The 20,747-nt window shown below is 45.2% G+C and overlaps 1 protein-coding gene across 1 annotated transcript in view; it reads left to right on the top strand.

Moving 5' to 3' along the window:
• Window positions 1-20,747, top strand: part of LOC144126279 (uncharacterized) — a 38,156-nt gene that overhangs the window by 15,740 nt on the left and 1,669 nt on the right. Inside the window, 16 exon segments of the mRNA XM_077660372.1 lie at window positions 1,772-1,910; window positions 3,617-3,720; window positions 4,169-4,264; window positions 6,761-6,901; window positions 7,162-7,236; window positions 7,556-7,660; window positions 8,922-12,770; window positions 14,059-14,157; window positions 14,275-14,355; window positions 14,765-14,825; window positions 16,023-16,105; window positions 18,478-18,498; window positions 18,500-18,552; window positions 19,106-19,214; window positions 19,297-19,344; window positions 19,559-19,648. Of these exon segments, the coding sequence (XP_077516498.1) occupies window positions 1,772-1,910; window positions 3,617-3,720; window positions 4,169-4,264; window positions 6,761-6,901; window positions 7,162-7,236; window positions 7,556-7,660; window positions 8,922-12,770; window positions 14,059-14,157; window positions 14,275-14,355; window positions 14,765-14,825; window positions 16,023-16,105; window positions 18,478-18,498; window positions 18,500-18,552; window positions 19,106-19,214; window positions 19,297-19,344; window positions 19,559-19,648 (5,154 nt within the window).

Raw genomic sequence — 20,747 nt, 5'->3', positions numbered from 1 at the left:
AGACTTGGCCTTCGATGGCTGCAGTGTTTGGCACATCACCAACGAGCACATGTGATAGGACAAAGCCCAGATGTGAAAGCGAACACGTTGTAGTGGTGGCTGCTGCATGGAGGGCCCAAAAGACAAAGGTGGCAAAGAATATAGCAATGCAAAGCTACCAGCACACTCTGTGCAAGTGCCGAGTTGGCACTGGCTTTTGTAGGTGTGGTATAACTGGAAACCTCTTTCAAAGTCACCGATTCATTGTTGTGTACAACATTTGATGGCTGAAATTAGATGAGACACGATCGCTAAGCGTTTTGACGGTGCACAGTTTTCACTTCGAAGAGCACCACTGTTTTTTTGCGCTTGCAATCTTGGCGTTGGGATATCTCCCCATGCATCTATCCTACCTTTTCACTTGTTTAGACAAAAGCACTCGCTTTAGAACTGTTCCACATGAACGTGCTCTTTTCCAATAGGTGCATTCCACGCCTTTGCACAGTGGTGCATCTGGCTGTGAAAAAGGCATACTTGCATCGCTTTGTGCGGTCCACACCACAACACCGCTCTGTCCAGAGCAGCGTAACATGCAACTTTGTGTGGTTGGTATGAGCAAGGACCCATCCCAGAAATCGTGGGTACCACGTTCTCTGTTTGGTGAACGACGGTGTGCAGTGTGCCAATTCCAGCATGTGCGTGTTGTCTTCGCTGAAACCTTTATACGTTTGCGCATCAGAAGACTCGGGCCATAGCTTCTTTTGCCACTGGCATGCACAGTCACATGTGCACAGTCGAGTAAGGTCAGAGCAGTTTTCCTTGTGGAATGCATGACTCTGTGCTGCATATCCGAGATTTCAGCACCATATGAAGAATTGCATGTTTTCTTCTTTCAAATGATGCATTGGGCATTAGTATATGTGGATCACCCCATGGTATTCCTCCGTGGCTGCTAATTATTTTATATTGAATTTCTTCTTGATGCCATTTCAGTTTCATCAACCGGATGATGGCTGTGACATGTGGCATGAAAAAATGCAGTATAATCACTGATATATTGTTGTGATTCACTGCAATGCTTAAGCTAGCCTACTTCAAGTGCTGGAATGATGCATCAGTGATTATGTTGCAGTTTTTTTACGCCTTATGTGACATAATGCTTCATAAAAGTCGCAGCCATCATTCGGTTCATGAAACCTATGCAGCATCAAGAAGAAATTCAATTATAAATTATTTAGCGATCATCAGCAAATACCACGTGGTGATCCATGTATTCTAAAGTCTTATGCATCGTTACAGAGAAAAAAAACGTGCAACTAAAATGACTGACATCTATAGTATAGTATCTATAATCCATTAAGGCTATGACGTGTAGTCCACTTTAGCCTGCTGCTGGCTGAACATTGCCAAAGCAGGTTTGAAAGCATTTATTTTAACTTTATTATTTGATTTTAGTTGCCTTAGTAAAGTCTGCAAACCTTGTCTTTCAGTTTATGCTGTCGAGCTCTAATGAATTGCGTCTTTTTGTTCACTTTGATTCACTTTATTCACTATTCACTTCGATTAAAAAATGTTCACTTCGCTTTGAAATTATTCGAACAAAATAACTATTCGCTTTGTATTTGCTTCAAACTGAGAATTCACTGTCAGCATATGCCTAGTTATTAACTGTAAGTAACAGATATCGCCTTGTGTTTTGTGAATTATGGCTCAGGTTACCACTGCAACTTCCTTTGCAAGCTCTCAGAGTTTTGCATTTCCCAATTTACCGACCCACATGATGTGCCAACAGTGTCGTGTTTTGCAGGAGAATGAAGCAGAGGCGCAGGCCAAGTGGCGTCTAGAGCAGCAAGAGCTGGAGCAGCAGGCTCGCCAGCTCACTGAAGCCCTCACAGCTGCTACAGCTGACAAAGATCGGTTGCAGGCCCAGCGTGAGTTCTTAGTCACCTTGCCGCTGGACTAGGAGTGCCGGCTTCAGTGTTATTGCTGTTTGCACAGCTACATGTTTTGATACTAGTGACACTGGATGCAGTGCAAGTAAGGCAGTGCTAAGCAGCAAGTAATAGTCATGGCATGAGCTTTGCTAGCCATAAGTTCAGGCTCCATTTTAAAAAAGGCAGTGCTATATAGAAGAGAGGAAGTATTTTGCAGAAGGACTTTGCTGGAAGAGTAAAAAGAAATATTTTTTTCAATGCAGGAGCGCAATTTAGGACTTGCCCACGAGATTTTTGCAGAGACCAAATCTTGTGTACACACCGGAGAGCTCGCACTCGTCTCTATCACTGCATCCAGTGCAGGTGGCCACTTGTAGTGTATGCTACATATAGGGCTGCGTAAGTTAGGGGGATGGGTTTTCCATGTTATCCATGTGGACCTGAAGAAGACTGTAGAAGAGAGGAAAAAATTGACAGATGATTACAATAGTGAGTACATAATGCGAAATTTGAGTGCAGCTCTTGGTATGCCACCTGTGGTGGCGTGTTACACTGCTAGCCACCCTTGGGTATCTTCCTGTGGCATTTTGCTCTGCTATTTGGACAGCCGGTTATGCTGAGAGTGCCGACGACAATGCAGAGCGCATAAGAGCTGTGCTCTAAATGTTGTAGATGAAGAAGAAAATAGCCTTGATAAAATAAATGTGCTGCTATGGGAGGTTTAGTAGCAAAATGAACAAGAGCAGAGGGGAGGCGTGGTAACCGATAACCAAGTTTAAGCGCAGTCAGTGGAAACACATTCATGCGTTTTTGCGGCACGTTTACCTAGTGTTTCACATGTGTAACGGTACTAAACTGTGTTATTCTTGCCCTGATTTATTTGTTCGTGCACCTCTAGTGGTAGGTGAGTGGTCGTGGCACTCAGCTGTTGAGCACGAGTTTATGGGTTCAATCCCAGTCACGGTTGCTGCATTTCAATGGAATAAAAATGCAGAGATGCACGTGTACTGAATGTTCGGCGCGTGTAAAGGGTGGTCGAGGATAATCAGTGCCCTCTGCTACAGCGTACCTCAAAGTCTATAGAACGCAGCGGTGGCCTAGTGGTTTGAGCATCTGCCTCGCATGCGGGAGGTGCGGGTTTCGATCCCCAGTGCCGCCGGGTACCCACCGATGATACAATGGGTACAAGCATTTCCCCTGCCTGTTGCTCGGCTTCTTTAGGGTGAAATGCTTGGGAAATGGGTCTCTGACCCCACCTTGTGAAATGAAAAATGCCTTGTGCCATGACGCTGCCCTTGTGCCATAAAAGTTCATCATCATCATCAAAGTCTATACTAGTATTGCATAAGCATGGTTTATTAACTGACTCTAGTATTGTGGATTTGGCTTTAGAGATGACCACATCTAGGAATATAAAAATATTGTTACTCAAGCAAGGTGTGCAGTTGTGCTAGATTGTTTAAATTCGCGCATTGGCACTGGTCATCGGCACAGGTGTTGTAGCTGATCTTGTTTTTTGTGCTGTTTGTGCATCATTGTTAACTGACCACTATTGGCCTTGTCTTCATATTTTTAAGGCTTATTTTTATGGTAGTTTCTTGAGGTGCCTATGCCTTGAAGGAGCCTGAATGTTCATTTGTGCTGGTGTTCACTGTGTGGCGCCCTTTACTCACTCAGCACTGTTCTGGGTGGGTGCCGTGCAGTGTCAGAGAGCCAAGCTCAGCACCAGCAGCAGCTAGCAGCTGTGGAGAAAGCATTGGAGGAAGAACGCTCCCGCACCAAGGCAGCCGATCTACGGCTTCTCAAAGTAGGCTGTGCTGCTATATTTTTCTTTTTTTTTTCCTTGATAATCCGAACTTGTCACCAGACACCAAAAAGCATGAGAAGAATTTCCATGTGAAATGGATGCCTGTGGCACTTGTGCGACAGCACTAGAGTTGTTATACGTGTATGCTGAAAGAAGCCTAAATTTAGCAACACAAGATTCATGATCTTGTTTTCTCAAGTGCAAAATGATTCAGATAGAAGCCAACTAAAATAGTTTTCTGGTTTGTAAACACCATGACTTCCCAGTCGGTGCTCTTGACAAAGCTCTGTCAAGAGCCAAGGCTATCTTTGGAACAAGGCCAGACGACTGTGCTAATCCTATGTGTGCACTATGTTCCCCTGAGTCAAAGGACTTTTCTCTGACTACATAGAAACAATCGGTACAGACGTTGCACTCAATATGGGTGTGTATCTTGTCTTTCCTGCAGCAAGAGTGTGACAAGAAGATCGAAGCTGCTGAGCACAACTGGGTTCAAAAGCTGGAGGCATCCGAGAAGGAGTACCACAGGCGGATTTCGGAGAAGGTGCTTGCTACCCTGATCACTGCATAGTTTGGAGAATGTTGTCGATTTGACAGCATGTCACTTTCCTTGCAAAGCGGCATTGCTAGAAATAGAGGAGCTTCTTTTTGTGCATGAGCATACGCAGCCATGTTGAGATGATTTTTGTAAGTTCAAGACTGTTCTGCCTCTTGATTGGCTGCCACAGTTGGGCTGTGCCAAGTAATTTCACATATTGTGCAGTCGTATTAAAAAGAAAGGAACCTGAATAGTTATGTAATTGTTAGCATTTGATAATTAGTGTAGCACTTTTTTTTGTCTCACATAGCATTATATTCGTTGGTTTTTGCAAGATTGAAATGTGTATATAGGACTTGATCAGGTTACCTGGATGTTGTATTAATCCAGAAACTTGGTTAAATTTTAAATACCGTTGGCTGAAAACTTCTATTCTTTAGTGCTTTTCTAGTTTTAGTACATTACAGTAAAACCCTGATAATTAGAACATGGTTAATTTGAAATCCTGGTTAATTCACAGAAAATCTATGGTTCCATGATCCCTAATGTAAATTTGACCGAATAATTTGGAGCAGTGGCCTACACCAGCCCGATTAATTTGAAGATATGGGGTGCTATGCAGGAATGCTCGATCCTGACGGCAGTGCAGATCAATACCGATACTTGATATGTAAAGCATTCCATCCTCAGTACTCCCCTGTAGAAAAGTCCTGAAACCGGATTTTATAGGAAAAAAACTGGTTTTATACAGGCAGCAAGTTGATGCTGGGTGCATACAGGCTTAACCAGGTCCAGTTTAGCACTTGTACCGGGGAGACCGGTACTGGCAGAGCTTAAATAGGTTTAACTTGGGCCAATTTACTGCTCGTACTGTAGAGACTGGAGCCATTCAGAGCTTAAGCAGGTTTACCCGGGTCCGACATAGCGCTTGTACTGGTGGTACCTGACTGGTAATGCAAACATTGAAATCATTTGATATTATTTCAAGCTTGGAGATGAGCCGAAAGCTTCTTTAGCCAGCTTGATTGATGTAGTGGATACACCTTCAAATCAACAACTGACAAACAGTATGCAACTCATAAGTTAAAGCAAGAATGTAAGTTTTCGTCTGCAAGATCAAAAATGTGTCCGGGGATAACTCAAACATAATGGTGACCAACGAAATATACATTGGTAGCTTCATAGCAGGCAACATAGTGCACGATGTATTTTTGCAGAAGGCATTGTCTTTCTGGATCGGCATAATGGAAGCAGTAGTTCAAAAATAGTGAAACGTGAAAAATAAATAACTAGCAAGAGATAGGGCATGGAAGAAAAAAAGGAACACAAGGCCTATTTTGTGCAATTTTTTCCGTGTTTCCTTTGCTGTTGTAGTTCTTAATATGAACCAACCGAGCTGTCATTTATTCAGTGCTGTCTTGTGTGTTTGCGCCTATAAATGCTTAGTCAGAAATGCGTTATACTATTGGCATCACTGCTCTGCTGGCTTCTGCTGGCTTCATGTGAAGCTACATGACGCATTATGCCATGAATTAACAAGCCAGATAGATCTGTGTGTAGAAAGAATTAAATGCGTTCTGAGAGGATGACAAAACAGCCAGCATTGAGAAATTGTGATATTCTGAGGTGTATCTACCAAAACGGACACTTATTAAAGATGCAGGACATCAGTGGGGTCGACTTATAGTTGGAGTATACTTTTGGCCAGCAAGTGCTATGGTAATCGCAAAGTTCGTCCAATAAAGGTGGCGCATTCCCTCAAAGAAATTTTTTGCCTTGGTTCCATTTTTTTTCTGCGCTTGGTTAAAAAAAAAAAACAGTTAGTTCAAATATTAACACGGTAGCATTAAGGAGCTCGTGTCGCAGGAAAGCCAGCGTCGGCGTCGGTGTCGTTGATCATGGGCAAAAAATCCACAAAAGTTCCCCAGAGAAGCAACGTGAGTGAGCCAGCTATGTGACGGGACCTTGTGGTGTCGCCACACCCTGCCGATCGGATTGTGAGCAAACTGCCCCCCATGGTGGCAGGTGGTAGTTATATTAATGATTGGTCGTGAGAGGTTGCTCGGGAAAAGCAACCTGGGTCGCATGAGCCGCACCAGTGGCAGCACCTGCCATTGCGGGAAAGTGGCACATCACTTAACTGTTGCACCACTGCGGCAGAAGTGGTGTGAAGACTCCCAGGAAGCCATGAATATAAAGTAGAGAATTATGCTTATATGGGCATATATGGACATAAGGGCATTAATCCATTAACGCTATCACATCATACCCTTAAGGCAGAGCATAAGCATCCCCTACAATTTTCGTTTCACGGTCCTAGTTACTTGGAACTTACAAGGTTTTATTGTATTTGTTCATAATATAAAGGAATAATAAATAGGAGCATAGAACAACCGGAAAATGAAATCTGATTCGTCTGCAAACACAAGCAGTCTGTTGCAAAGCTCATAGATGTTTGCCAAGGCTTTTGTTTGTTCATGCGCTGTCAATACGCACATGCAGGAAAATGAGCTACGTCGCGTGGCCAAGAAGCTGTCGGAGCTCAAGTCCATCACTGAGGAATCGGAAGAACAGGAAGATGCAGAGGACACTGCCATGAGCCAGGGGGATGGCCTCCTGAGGGATATTGAATCCTATCAGCTGGTAAGCAGAAGCCAAGCTGAATGCTGTCCTAGTTGATATATGCAGGACACGGGTTTCGTTATTAGGAGTTCTTTGAGAGTGCAGTACCTGTTCACTCTCCTTGTTGCCTCGATGTAATCTACAAACTAAACTTGTCTGGGCAACATCAGCCACTGAGCTGAGCAACGGTGCGTGCATCATCTCATCCCATAGCCTCAGTGTGCACTTTTCCCTCTACCTCTCATTGTGCTCTGCCATGACTGTGCATCTCTCGTGCTTAGGTCAAAAACAACCTGGAGCAGAGCGTACAGCTGCTGAAGGCTGAGCTTGCTGCAGAGCGAGAGCGGGCAGCGCAGGTGAGCTCTTTACTCTGCTGTTGAGTTGTCTTTTTCGTATACGTGCATGTCTGGAACAGTGCTATAAACTGTACATTGTTCAGGTGCTGGAAACAATATTTGCTGCTTATTCCACTGAGTACTTGCTGCTCAGTCCATGGAGAAATCAGTTTTGACAAGTTAGCCGAATTCGTTTGAAAGTTGGTCACAGGATGTACCTAGTATCTTTCTCTGTTCCTATTACAAGTGCAGCATAAGCTGCTTTGAAAGGACATCCTGTGCCTCATGGTTGTATGGTGGTGAAATGTGGTCATGAAGGAACTGCTTTTGATGACTGCAGGTCCAGCTGCAGCTGACTGAGGAGGCAGACCGGCTACGAGCAGAGCTGCAGGAGCACACGAATGCATTCCGTGACCTACAGGCACAGCTCGATCGGGCACTGCAGGTAAGGGTTATACAGAGGCAGAGTGTTAGTGTACAAAGTGCCTGAGGATGTGTTTACATCCTGCAGCGCTATATAACCAGTTTATGTTCCTGGGATGGCTTTTGTATGATGACGTTTGTGCTTCCAGCTGTAGAAATACTGCCAGTAATGATATCAAATGGAATATGCCAGAGTTGCAAAGCGCTCTTCTCATTGTGTATCAGCACTGGCACTGCAGTTTTCTTGAGAGGCTGAACTCGCTTGAAGTGGGTGCCTTGCCTCTGTAATTGGATTATATTGAAACCGCCCATGGCTCTAGGTTTTAGGAAGGGAACCTTTTGTGCACGACATTCTGGACAGTATGGGCCAAGTTGCCATGAGAAGCTTTCAAAGGAATAGATTTTTTCTTACCAACTGGTGCTTGCTGCATGTTGTGCTAAATTTTACGTGACACAAAAAGCTTGCAATGGAGGAAAGAAACACAGTGAATGGAAGCTCTTGGGACAAACTTGCACCATGGCACTTATAGTCAACTTGTGCTTGTGTCTTTCATTTTTCACATTCTGTAGGCCTAATGATACCTAAGCCATCTGGTTCTATGAAGGAAGCCAACGGTCACCGAAACTAAGAAGCATAGGGGAACGTTACAGTCTATTTTTTTAATTTGTGGTGTTGATGAGTCGGAATTAATGGTGTAATTATTTGATCACTGAAAGATAATTCCTTAGAAAGGACAAGAAAAAACAACCACGTGCCACTGTTGGGATCTGAACTCATGATCTCCGAATTTTACATTCGGTGCTCTACCAACTGAACTACGGTGGCAGCTCTCCAATATTATATTTTCAGCGGTATTTATGTTGCAAGGAACCCTAACCTTGAGAGTGCCACCTTTGTCGATAGCAGTAGACGTAGTACGTCCTGTAATACTGTGAGTGTCACATGGAAAATGATGGCACGGTGAGGGCGGGAGCTGTGCAAGAACTCTTCTATGCTACGTATGGCATCAAGACTGCCAGCCATCTCTTATTATGCAATTTTCTGTGGCTAGGGCATTGTCATGTCCAGCATTGCCATTAAAAGTATCTTTACCGCATGTCAGATCTTTCCCCTTGCATTGCACCGATGTTGTCGTTGAAGTTGAACTTTGCTATGCCACCTCCCCATTAAGCTTGCATGTATTCGATGGGGGAAAATTGTGTTATGGTTCAGTCTGTTTGTCTTGGGCTTTTGTGCAAAAGATGATGAAGCTTCCAAGCATATCGTGCTCCTTTCATTTCAGGAAAAAATGGCTTTCAGTGAAGAACTGAAGGGAATCCAAGACAGGCGTGCCGAGTATGAGAGGAGTCATATAACCATTCTTGAAGAAAGCAGACAAAGAGAAAGTCAACTGGCGCAGGAAGTGCAGTTGTTGAAATCTCAAGCGGAGCAGGACCAAAATGCACTCCAAAAGCGATGTGAGGCTCTGGAAAAGGACATTGAAGAAATCAGGCGGTTTGCAGAAGAAAAAGAGGCTGAGGTAATCAAACTGACCTCCGAGGCTGAAGACATTCGCCGGGAGCATCAGTTGAGTTTATCACAGTTGGAGGAGAGCGGGCAAAGGGAAACGGAGTTGATGCAACAACTTGACTTGCTCAAGTCACAGACAGAGCAGGAATTGAGTGTACAACTGGAAAAATATATAATCCTGGAGAAAAACGCTGCAGAAAGCAGATTGCTTGCAGAAGAGAAACAGGCACAAGTTTCCAGGTCAAGCTGCGAGGCAGAAGACCTTCGAAAAGAGCTGCAGATAAATAAATCTTATCTGGAAGAAAGCAGAAAAAGAGAGTCACAGCTGGAGCAGGACCTAACATTGTTGAAATTGCAAACAGAGCAAGGCCAGGTTCAACTTCTGGATAAATGCAGGGCCCTGGAGAGCAGCCTTGAGGAAGGCAAAAAATCAGAACAAGAAAGGCAGTCTGTGGTTGCTAAGCTGACCTCAGAAGCAGAAGACCTCCGCAAAGAGCTTCAGGTGACATCATCTCAACTTGAGGAAAGCAGGCAAAATGAACTCCAGCTCACACAAGAGGTGCAGCTCTTGAAGTCGCAAATCGTAGACCAAAGTGCACTTCTGGAGCGATGCGAGTGCTTGGAGAGGAGTATTGAGGATCAGAGGGTAGTTGTGGAGGGACGACAAAGTGAAGTGCTCAGGCTAACTTCTGAAGTTGAGGACCTCCGGGAGGACCTGGAGGCAAACATATCACAGCAGAGAGAGTCCAAGCAAAGGGAATCTCACCTGATGCAAGAGGTGGAATGCCTGAAATCACAGTTGGAACAAGAGCAGAGCACACATCAACAGCAGTGCGACCACCTTGAAAAGAGCAGTGAAGAAATGAAGATGCTGGCGGAGGAAAAGCTATCTGAGGTGGCCAGACTGGCTTCTGAGGCTGCAAACCTCCAGAAGGAATTGCAAACAAACATAGCCCAGCTAGAAGAAAGCAGACAGAGAGAATCGCAGCTGCTACAAGAGGTGAATTTGTTTAAATCCCAGAGAGTGCAAGACGAAAATGAACTTCTTCAGCGATGTGCAGTTCTAGAGAATGAGGCTGACAAAGCTAAACAGTTAGCAGAAGAGAGACAGTCTGAGGTAATCAGATTGGCTTCTGTGGTAGAGCACCTTCAAAAGGAAATGGAGACAAACTTGGCTAGTCTTGGAGAAAGCATACAGAGAGAATCGCAGCTGACTGAAGAAATGCAGTTGTTAAAATCCCAGATAGCACAAGACAGCAGTGCACTTCTGGAGCGATGCAGGGCCTTGGAGGAGGAGGTAGGTGAGGCCAGGCGACTGGCTGAAGAAAGGCAGTTGGAACTGGCCAAAGTGACTTCTGAGGCTGAGAGCCTTCGGAAGGATTTGCAGGTGAATGCAGCCCAGCTTGAAGAGAGTAGACGAAGGGAATCACAGCTGGCCCACGAGATGCAGTTGTCTAAATCACAGACCGAGCAAGACCAAAGTACACTCCTTGAACAATGCAGATCTCTACAGAAGGCGGCCAATGAAGCCAGCCAGCTGGCAGCGGAGAGGCAGTCTGAGGTGGCCAAACTGACTGGTGAGCTTGGTGTGCTCCGCAAGGAAGTGCAGACAAACTTGTTCCAGCTTGAAGAGAGTAGGCAAACAGAATCTCAATTGATGCATGAGGTGAATTTGTTGAAATCACAGAGGGAACAAGACCAAACCACACTTCCAGAACGCTGCAAGGCCCTGGAAAGGCAGGTTGAAGAAATAGGCCAGCTTTCCGAAGAGAAGAAGTCAGAGGTGGCCTCTCTGACTTGTGAGGTTAGCGGCCTTCGTAATCAGCTGGAGTCAGCCTTGTCAGAGCTCAGGGAATCCAAACAAAGGGAATCCGAGCTTATGGAAGAGATGAATTCCCTAAAATTGCAAGCAGAGCAAGTCCGAAGTGCACATCTGGAGGAGTGCAAGGCCCTTAAAGACAATGTCGAGGTGCTGTCAGTACAGAAGCAGTCTGAAGTTGCCGAGCTGCATTCTGAGGTCGAGATTCTCCAAACAGAACTACAAACTAACTCTACTAAGATTGACGAAAGCAGGCAGAGGGAATCTGCATTGATGCAGGAGATGGAGTGCTTGAAAGCACAAATGGAAGAAGACAAGAATGTGCTTCGAGATCAGTGCAACGCTTTTGAACATGATGTGGAAGAAGCCAAGCTACTGTCAGAACAGAGGCATTCAGAAATTTCCAGACTAAACACTGAAATTGGGGACCTACGCTCTCAACTGCAGGACAGCTCGTCACAACTGGAGGAAAGCAGGCAAAGAGAATCCCAAGTTATGCAGAAACTGAATTCACTGAAATTGCAAAAGGAACAAGACCAGTGCACACTTCTGAAGATGCAGGAAAATTTGGAAAAAGAGGTAAAGGAAACCAGGCTTCTTTTGGAAGAGAAGGAGGCTGAGATCACCAGAGTCACCTCCGAGGCTGAGAAACTTCACAGAAAACTGCAGAAAAGTTCATCTTGCATTGATGAAAGCAGGAAGAGGGAAACAGAGTTGACAAATGAGGTGCAAGCATTAAAACTTCATGCACAAGAGGAGCTAAGTGCTCTTTCTCAGAAGTGCGGCGTTCTTCAAAAGAATGGCGAAGAGTTGAGGATCCTGGCAGAAGAGAGGCATTCAGAGATTGCTAGACTGAGTACAGAGTGCAAGAAGCTCCGCAGCGAACTGCAGGCCGTCCTATTGCAGCTGGAGGAAAGCCGGCAGAGAGAGTTTCAATTGATACAAGAGATTCGAGGGTTGAAGTCTGAAATGGAAGAAGAGCAGAGTGCTCTCCTGAATTGCTTCAGGAGCCTTGAAGAGGACACTGAGGAAGTGGGGTTGTTGCAAGAAGAAGAGGAGCCTGAGGTTTACATGCCAGACAGTGGCAGCAAGGGTGAGGAAAGCGGGCAGAATGCAGAAGTCAGCCAGCCTTCTGACCCTGCGATGGACTCTCTGGTTTCTGAGGCCAGTGGCCTTCGTAACATACTAAAGACAGTGTTTTCAGATCTCAGGAAAGCGAAACAAAGGGAATCCCAGCTTGTAGACAAGATCAGAAAGGGAGAAGAGCGAACCAAGACTGCGCTTCAGCGGGAGTGTGAAAACCTGAGAGAGCAGGTCAACATGTACATGCAGTCCTCAGGAGAAAGGCAATCTGAAGTTTGCAAGCTGCGCCTTGAGGCTCAGGTCCTTGAGGAAGAACTTCAAGCTAAGTTTATGAAGCTCCAAGAAAGCAGGCAAAAAGAGTTTGTTTTGACTCAAGAGAATCAGGCATTGAAGTCTGAAATACAACAAGAACGCAGTGCTCTTCTAGATTGCTTCAAGGGTCTTGAAAATGGGACCGAAGAAGTGAGACTGTTGTCAGAAGAAGACCAGTCTCGGGTGTCCACACCAGGGGGCAACCATGAGGGCTTCCAGAAAAAAGCACAACTTGTTTGTGAAGAAAGACAGATGCAGGAAAGGCGGCAAGATGATGTAGAGCCAGAGGTTACCTGCACAGGACAGGGATTGTTGCAGGCAGAGACATTCCACAAGACTGGCAATGAGGAGCGACATACAGCTGTTGTGGCACAACTGAAGGCAAAACTCACTGCCCTTCTGCATGAGGTAATGTTCTTAATTATTTTTCATCATTATTATACCAAGCATTAAGCTTTTCAGAGCAGTTTTAATGCATATTTCTTTTGGCAACCTTTGTTACAAGCAGGTATTTTAGGATAATGCTTCCTCTTTTCTTATATATATGTTAGCATTACTGCTGCCATCTTCGCACAATCTGTTGGTAGTGTCAGGTTGAGGCAGCGAAATGAAATGTGCAAAGGATGGTGGCGAGAGTGGAATGGAAGAGAGGGGTCAATCGGAATTGGTGGAAGGAATCGCGCGCAGACGAGGAGATGCTGTGGCCAAGGGTGAGAAACATACATACTGTATATCATGTCAGCGGTGGCGCCCACTTCTTCACATTTTGAAGTGGCTAGGTCTGTGCTGAGTTCTTCTCCTGTCTCTGAAGCCATTGGACTTGTGTCCATTGAATAATACCAGTTTAAACCGGCACCGACAGGGAGGGAACCAGTGATGGATTCTGCCCCTTTGGTCAGCGATGCAGAAGCTCGCCAAGCACGGCAAGCTCAGCTTTAGAGTCTTAGAAGGGAGCGGGCTGCTGCAGATGTGGAGGCAGAATGTCAGAAGCAACAAGCAGAGAGCAAAGATGACAGGCATGTCGACTAACAGCTGAAGCTGAGTGCAGGAGACACAAACTGCGGGCGAACTCTAATGCTAACATACATACCTACATATAAATCGCATTGATCGGTGGTGATTTTTTCTTTTGTTATTTATTGAACTTTGTCTAAAACATCATTATCATCAGCCTGGCTATACCCACTGCAGGACAAAGGCCTCTCCTATATTTCTCCAATTAACCCTGTCTTGAACCAGCTGTGGCCACGTTATCCCCGCAAACTTCTTAATCTCATCCTCCCACCTAACTTACTGCCACCCCCTGCTGCGCTTGCCTTCTCTTGGAATCCAGTCCATTACCCTTAAGGACAAGCGGTTATCTTGCCTTCACATTAAATGCCTGCCCAAGCCCATTTCTTCCTCTTGAGTTAGACTAGGATGCCATTAACTCGTGTTTGTTCCGCGACCCACTCTGCCCTCTTCCTGTCTCTTGGCAAATGTAAACAGTAAAACAATAGATATCCTCACAACACCTGCATGTGAAACTGAAGTCGTGAGGTGTTCCAGACAGCTTTACTTTATTTGATTAGTCACTTTAGCCTTGATATGGTGCCCCTGTCTTCCCAAATTTGCCTATGGTCTTAACGGAAAGTAGACACTCACAGGCTGGCCTGATGGTTACTCATTGCCCTCTTTGTTACACTTTTTCTTCCAGAAGCAGCTCCTATCAGGGGCTGAGCAGAGACAGCAAGGTCGTATCAAGAAACTGGAAGAGTCTCTCCAGCAAGTCGAAAGTGATCTTCGAAAGCAGCTGGTGGGTGCAGTGCCCACTGCAAGCTTATGGGTGTTGCTGCTGTACTTGGTAGTGTTGGAGATCGTGCAGGCTGCTTTCCGACACCAGTCATGTGAGACTCATACCCTTTTGTTTCAGTCCGAAGCTGAGGCACGTGCCAAGCATTATGAACAACAGCTGCAGACTCTTCAAGAACAGCTTGCCAGCAGCACGAAAACAGTTAAGTTTCGTCAGTGAACTACTGAACTGGCTTTGGGGATTGGAAATGCTTATGCAGCTGTTTGGTTTGAGGAAACAGAGATCCGTAGAGCAGACAGGTTGTTGTAACAAAATGCAGAGCTTTGTAAGCGGGGGCTGCAGCGACAAAGGAATAGTAATTAGTCGATATCCACCGTGGCAGTGCAGCTAGAAAGAGCTTTCTCTTTTATGTGAATGTCATAGCTGGAAACATGCACCACTGTGGAAGGTTCCACTAAACACATTGGACTAGCACCAATGATCTTTGTTGTTTGTTTTGAAGCTGATGTAGAGGGATGTAGGGACACCTCATTGAGGGCTAGTCTGGCAGGACTGTTGTTTTGTACACTGGGTATGGCACTACAAATTTGCTGTTTATTATTTCTGACAGGAGGCTGCTCATCCACATAATGACAGGCGGCAGCACCAGGCATCTGACTGCGAAACATCAGGTTAGCTTTCTTCTTTGTGCAAATGCCACTCATTTCTGTTTCCATTTGGAAAAGTTACTTTGTTGTGCAGCAAAAGTGACCACATCATGACTTCAGTGCTTGTTTTTGACAACTCCAGGTGATTTACATTAATGCAAGACATCTTGCTGCTTGTGCTGGTCTTGTCACCTAATATGTGTTATTTAATTTTATAAGTGTAGCTGCACTTGTGGAGGCTGAAACGTTTTTAAGTGCATGCATTTTGCTCATATTTAGTTACTACCTGGCTTCTAGAGAATCACAAGGTCGAGAAACAATATTAGCAACCACTTTGTAACTAGTGTGTGAAAAGCACGAAAGATGGCAAAAATAAGAAAACTTTAAGATACTTCTTTTCTTGCTCCATTTACAATGCCTGAGCTATTCAACGAGCATGAAACTGTCTCATCCCTGTTCTTTAAGAATAACGACAAACTGCAGTAACAATGTGGCAGCTTATGGCAAAGCCTATCATATTGTCTCCTTAATTCTGACTCACTTAGAACATGTCTTGCCAAGTGCTTCTTTCTATTGTTCCGATCGTTTACTCGAAAGTTTTTTTTTTGCTTGTAATGGCAAGTAGTGACAGGTTATGTATACAGTCGTTGTTTATCCTTTTCGTGGTTCACATCAGATTCCTATTTCGGCTGATGTTCACGGATGTGATAACACTGGTTAAAATTTCAGTTGCAGAATGGAAGCTACTTATTCATTGCCATCAGCCAATGGTGACAAATATGTTCAGGAACAGTGAATTGTTTTGATCCCTGAGCTAGGTAATATCAAAGGGATATCTTTGGCAGCTGGCTAATCCTGTTATTTGACCATTAAGCTTTTTCTGCAACCTCTTTTTGTTTGTGTCTGCATCGAAATTCTCAGTATGGAACTTGAAGGTAGTGAGGCGGTTAAATAATGACAGGCCTGGCGAAAGGTATGTCGAATATGTATATACTTGGGCTCTCTTAGACGCGGTGTGGTACTCCAAGGTATGCAGGCACTGGTGGTAATCTTTCACAGCTTTACATCAAGAAACAGTCATTACTTTCCTGCTGCCCATAGAGTTAGCTTCTTGCCATTGAGTGCTTGCATCTACTGTGGCCATTCATAGAGAAACATATAACTTGCAGTATGAGCACGACTTTTAAAAGTGGACTAACTATGGCTGTATTTTCTGAGCAGGTCAGGCGGACAAAAGTGATGAGGAGGCAGGACCACATGCAGGTGCGCAGAACAGTGGGTGGGACGATGCATGGCCAGATGAGGTGAGTGGACAGCACACTTGTAGTGGGCCCGACATTGAGTTCAACATGAGACAGTCGGCTGAGCATTTGCATGGGCATCATGGTGCGAATAATAATAACCCTTGAATCATGGGTGCAAAAGGTGCTAATGTGTTGTGTAGGAACAGATGTGGCACCGACTTTGTACTGTACAAAATGGTACTCTCAGAGTCATCATTTAGCCCATGTATGTAGTATATCGTGATATCAGTACAAAGGTGCCTGTTCTGTAATGTAAACTGCAAATTGAGGGCCCCTGGAGCCATGCCACAGTGTCTGCAGGTTCAGACAGCCACTTCTCAATCACAGCCTGGTTTGCATTCCACGCAGTTGCTTTCAGCAGTGAAGCATTGAAGGACTCTGCTTTCAGTGTGACCAGCCAGTATTGTGCTTTATAGTTGCATACTGTTACAATGCTAGGGCAAAAAGAGCAAATATGGAAAAAAATCTTTGATTGTAAGGTTTAATGGAGCTAAAATGGTGGGGTGCAGGGTCGCCACCCATGTTATAGAAGAAATAGAAGTCGCGTGCATACACATGGAGAGGAAGAAATATAGAACGCCTTGCTTGTTGGACACTGTGTTCTGCGTTTTTGGAACAATACAACATATTTTGGCGATGATGGTGGGACTCGAACCCTTGCAGGTAAAGCCCGCCTGTTGTGTTACAACAGGAGCATAGGGGAATGCTTCGATTTTATTTATTTGTGGCTTTGATCAATGGAATATTAATGGCATAATTATTTTATCGCTGCCGCCAGGTTCTGCCACTCAAGCCAACAATGGCTTTGGCAGGCCTGAACATGTATCCAGTTTTCGTTATTGTCAATAAAAGCATTATTATAGCATTAGTATAGTAGAAGAAAAACAACCACATGCAGCATGTGGTTGTTTCCCTTTTTTTTTGTCTGCTAAATAACTGTTCTATTGAGTATTGCAAACTCAAAGACAACTCTGTGGTGGATGTGCTCTCGTGCCTTCCTTTGCCGCCCACATCATGTACTGTATCCAGTGAAACCGACACAGTAGTGGAGACGATTTAGTCTGCCTGCTGTCTCCTGCTGTTAACCTACACGAGCTGAAAGAGGCAACTGTCAATGATGCGACCGTTACGCAGGCCATGCAGTTTACATCGACAGCATGGCCTGACAAGAAATCTCTGCCGCATTTTATGTCGTACTACCTTCTGCACGCGAAGGTGTCCATTCTGCAGGACGTACTGTACCGGGATGACCGAAAAGCCATTCGTGAAAGTTTGTGACGACACCTCATGGACATGGCGAATGAATCGCAACCCAGAATCTGTACTGGCAGTCGCGAATGAACAAGCATGTCGAACAACTTGCAAGGGCATGCATTGTATGTCAGTGATGCGACAAGTCGGCTCGTCCAGTTGCAGCTCCATTGCTCCATTGCAAGACTAGCCTTGGAAAAGGTTGCCGTTGACATTGTGGGACGGAGACCAAGCCCCTACTGACAGCCGCTTCGCAGTCACATTTGTTGAAAACCACAGCAGGTGGCCAGAGGTGTCCTTCACGACCAGCACAACTGCAACTGTCAAGAATTTTCTCCGTGAGCTGTTTTTTCGTGAAGGCTACCCTCTAGAGATTGTATTTGACCACAGTCCACAGTTTGTATCTGTTGACATGAAATCTTTCCGTGAAGAACGAGGGATATGTCATTGCTTTTCTTCAATTTATCACCCTCAAGCCAGTGGACCTGTGCAGGCGGTTTAACAGGGACTTCAGGCTCCACATTAGCTGGCCTTACGAGCGGCGTGAACTGCGGATTGTGGACTACCTGGGATTCTGCTGCTGCACAGCCCACGCAATGACAGGAGTTTCCCTCAGCGGCCCTTGCTTCATGGCTGCTTCCCCCGTACAAGACTTAATGTCGCTGGGCTTGAGGGAAGAAACATATTAGCTGTTGTACATGCAGCCTTGTAGGCCTACCTCCTGCATGCTCCTAAAAGCACAGTCATTGCACACTTGCACTGGTCTAACAGCCCTGCTGGACAAGCCCTTTGTCCCAAGGGTGCGGGTGGATAAGGAAGTGTCAGAGTTTTTGCAGCGCACAATTCTTCTAGCAGTGCACTGCCAGGCCACAAATTTGTATAAAAGCTGGAGGATTGTAGTGGGGCCTTAGGCAGGACTGGTCACTTACTGGCGCCCTTTACTTATTCAAATGTGCTTACCAGCATCAACTTGCGTGTTGTATTGAGCTTGGTGAAGCTCATATTTTTCTAGTGTGGCACTTCTTACACTCCACAAATTATGACATTCAGGGCACGCTAGTGGACTAGTGTTAATGTGGGGAACTGTCCCTGGACTCAAGTTTTCTTCTCCATGTCTGCAGGAAGAGTGGGGTCCTCGCGAGGTGCCCAGCTGACGAGCGAATAGAAGCTCTCCAGCTGACCCTTGGCCGGTACAGGTAAGCAATGTGCTCTTTGGGTGTTTTTCATGTTGTAGCAGCACCTGATTGCATTGCATTATGCTGCCGAAATGAACCAACCAACTCACCTATTCACATACATTGCTAACGCAGATAACTAGTTATTGTTTCCTTTAGGCCACTGGTACTGGTATTCTCACCAATGTATACATAATTTGCTGTATGTCACAAGCGGGGTCTAGGCTAGATTAAGTCCTTTCACATACATGTAAAAAATTTAGTGCAGCTCCTCTTTTACATGATCAGGTCACATCATTGGCGAGCAGTAACTTAGTAAATTAGAGCATAATGAAGCTGATAAGGAAAATAACTTTCCATTATTGTATATTCTCACTCACTCCCACCCCCCCCCCCCCCCCCCCCCCCCCCCCCCCCTCCCCTCCTCTGTACCCACCGCACAGGATATTATGTGAGGGGAGGTTGCATTAAAAACTCTGGCATTGAACATCATTATAGGAGTACAGTGTGACTTTCAAAGAGATATAGAGCAGTGGTCAGAGGAAGCAAAAATTGTGTGGAACTTTGTGCACAGGGACGAAATCAACGACCTGCGCAGCATCTTGCGTGCCCAGCAAAACAACAATGCCGCTAACCATACTGGCAAAAACCCTGTGCAGCTTCCAGAGCCCACAGAGTACGAGGTATGTCGCAGTATCGACAATGGACGGCAGGCCTTAGTTAGGGGACAAAGGCTTTACTTCACTGGAACATTTTGCCTTTCAGTACTTGCGGAATATCCTCTTTGAGTACATGATGGGGAAAGAGACAGTGGTGAGTCTGCGATGTGCACTCCTCTGCTTATCACATTGCCAGTACTGTGCAGCTAGAATTTCCTGCTTGGAGGACAGTTCTCACTGCATCGAGGAGTGGATCGGTTTTTTTTTTTTTTTGTCCTTGCTTAGCGAAAGTTATCCCAGCCTTGTGCAAGCGTATACACACATGTATTTCTTACTTCGTGCCTATGTGTTGTATTTGTATCTTGCAGACACTGTCCAAGGTCATTGCGGCTGTGCTCAAGTTTAGTGACGAGCAAAAGAACCAAATATTGCAAAGAGAAGAGGCCAGACAGCCACAGGTGAGGACACATTTCCATGGTATGCGATGGATTAGCAGAAACTTGATTTTTATGCTCTGCACAGCACTGCGGCATGCAAAAAAAAAAAAAAAAGAATAGACCAAGACAAGTAAAGTACACATGCACGAAAGATGGGTGCTGTCCTCTTGTGTGTCCTTTACTTGCCATCTTTTGCACCTTTGTACTTCTTCAATCAGAATGGACCAACATGCCCGAAATCAAATTTGAAACTTGTGATCTAATGCATGCTATTTAGGAAAAAAGTAAAAAAAAAAGGGGGGGTTGAAATGAAAGTGAAAATTGCATTACCTGGCATAAACTTATATTTTTTATTAGGTTTCGGAGCGAGCCATGCGTTTTCCTTTTGTGCTTTAGCTGCAGGGTAGTAATAAATAATAGAAGGTGCACGTTTGTTTTGAGAGAACACAAAGTCATTCGCCACAAACTTTATTTAATAGAAAGCAGCTAGCCAAGAACAAGGAATGCAAGAGAAAACTCGTGCATGAATTGCTCGCCGAGCCACGTGCAGCAGTAGATTACAACACCTGTGTCTATGACCCAAGACATTGTTCTGTTATGGTTAAAAGCAGGTTCTGTAAATGCAGAAGCTGTGCATTTGATTTTGTGTGGGCTGCTGGCGACCATTGGATACGAGAGAGAAAAAGCTGTCAGTACTGTAGAAAATAAATGTAATTCCTCTCATGGTTGAGAGTAGATGCAAGCATGTGAAATGCTTCGCTGTACCAGTGCAGCACATTCTAGAGACTGAACCTCGTAAGCTCTAGTCTCGGCTAAACACAACCGCAGTGTCACTCGGGCGGCAAAGTGCAATGTCCAACACCACTACCTTAAGCTGCCGCCCTCACTGTTTACAGTATGTTACGTGCCGCGCCGAAGGATGGTGCCATGGCTCCGCACGCAACCAGTTGCCAGTGGGTGCATAGATTACGCAATACGCGTGGCGGTCTCACTTTACTCACAAGTCACAAAAACCGCGCCTGCTCCAATGGGCTGGAGGACAGAGGCTCCACGCCGCATACTGACTTCTTCCACTATGGGACTGAGAAGGTGCTGTTGTTGACACACGTGTTGCTCCAGC

The sequence above is a fragment of the Amblyomma americanum genome, chromosome 3, assembly GCF_052857255.1.
Source record: "Amblyomma americanum isolate KBUSLIRL-KWMA chromosome 3, ASM5285725v1, whole genome shotgun sequence".
Lineage (NCBI taxonomy): Eukaryota > Metazoa > Arthropoda > Arachnida > Ixodida > Ixodidae > Amblyomma > Amblyomma americanum.
This window is presented reverse-complemented; position numbering and strand designations above follow the sequence as displayed.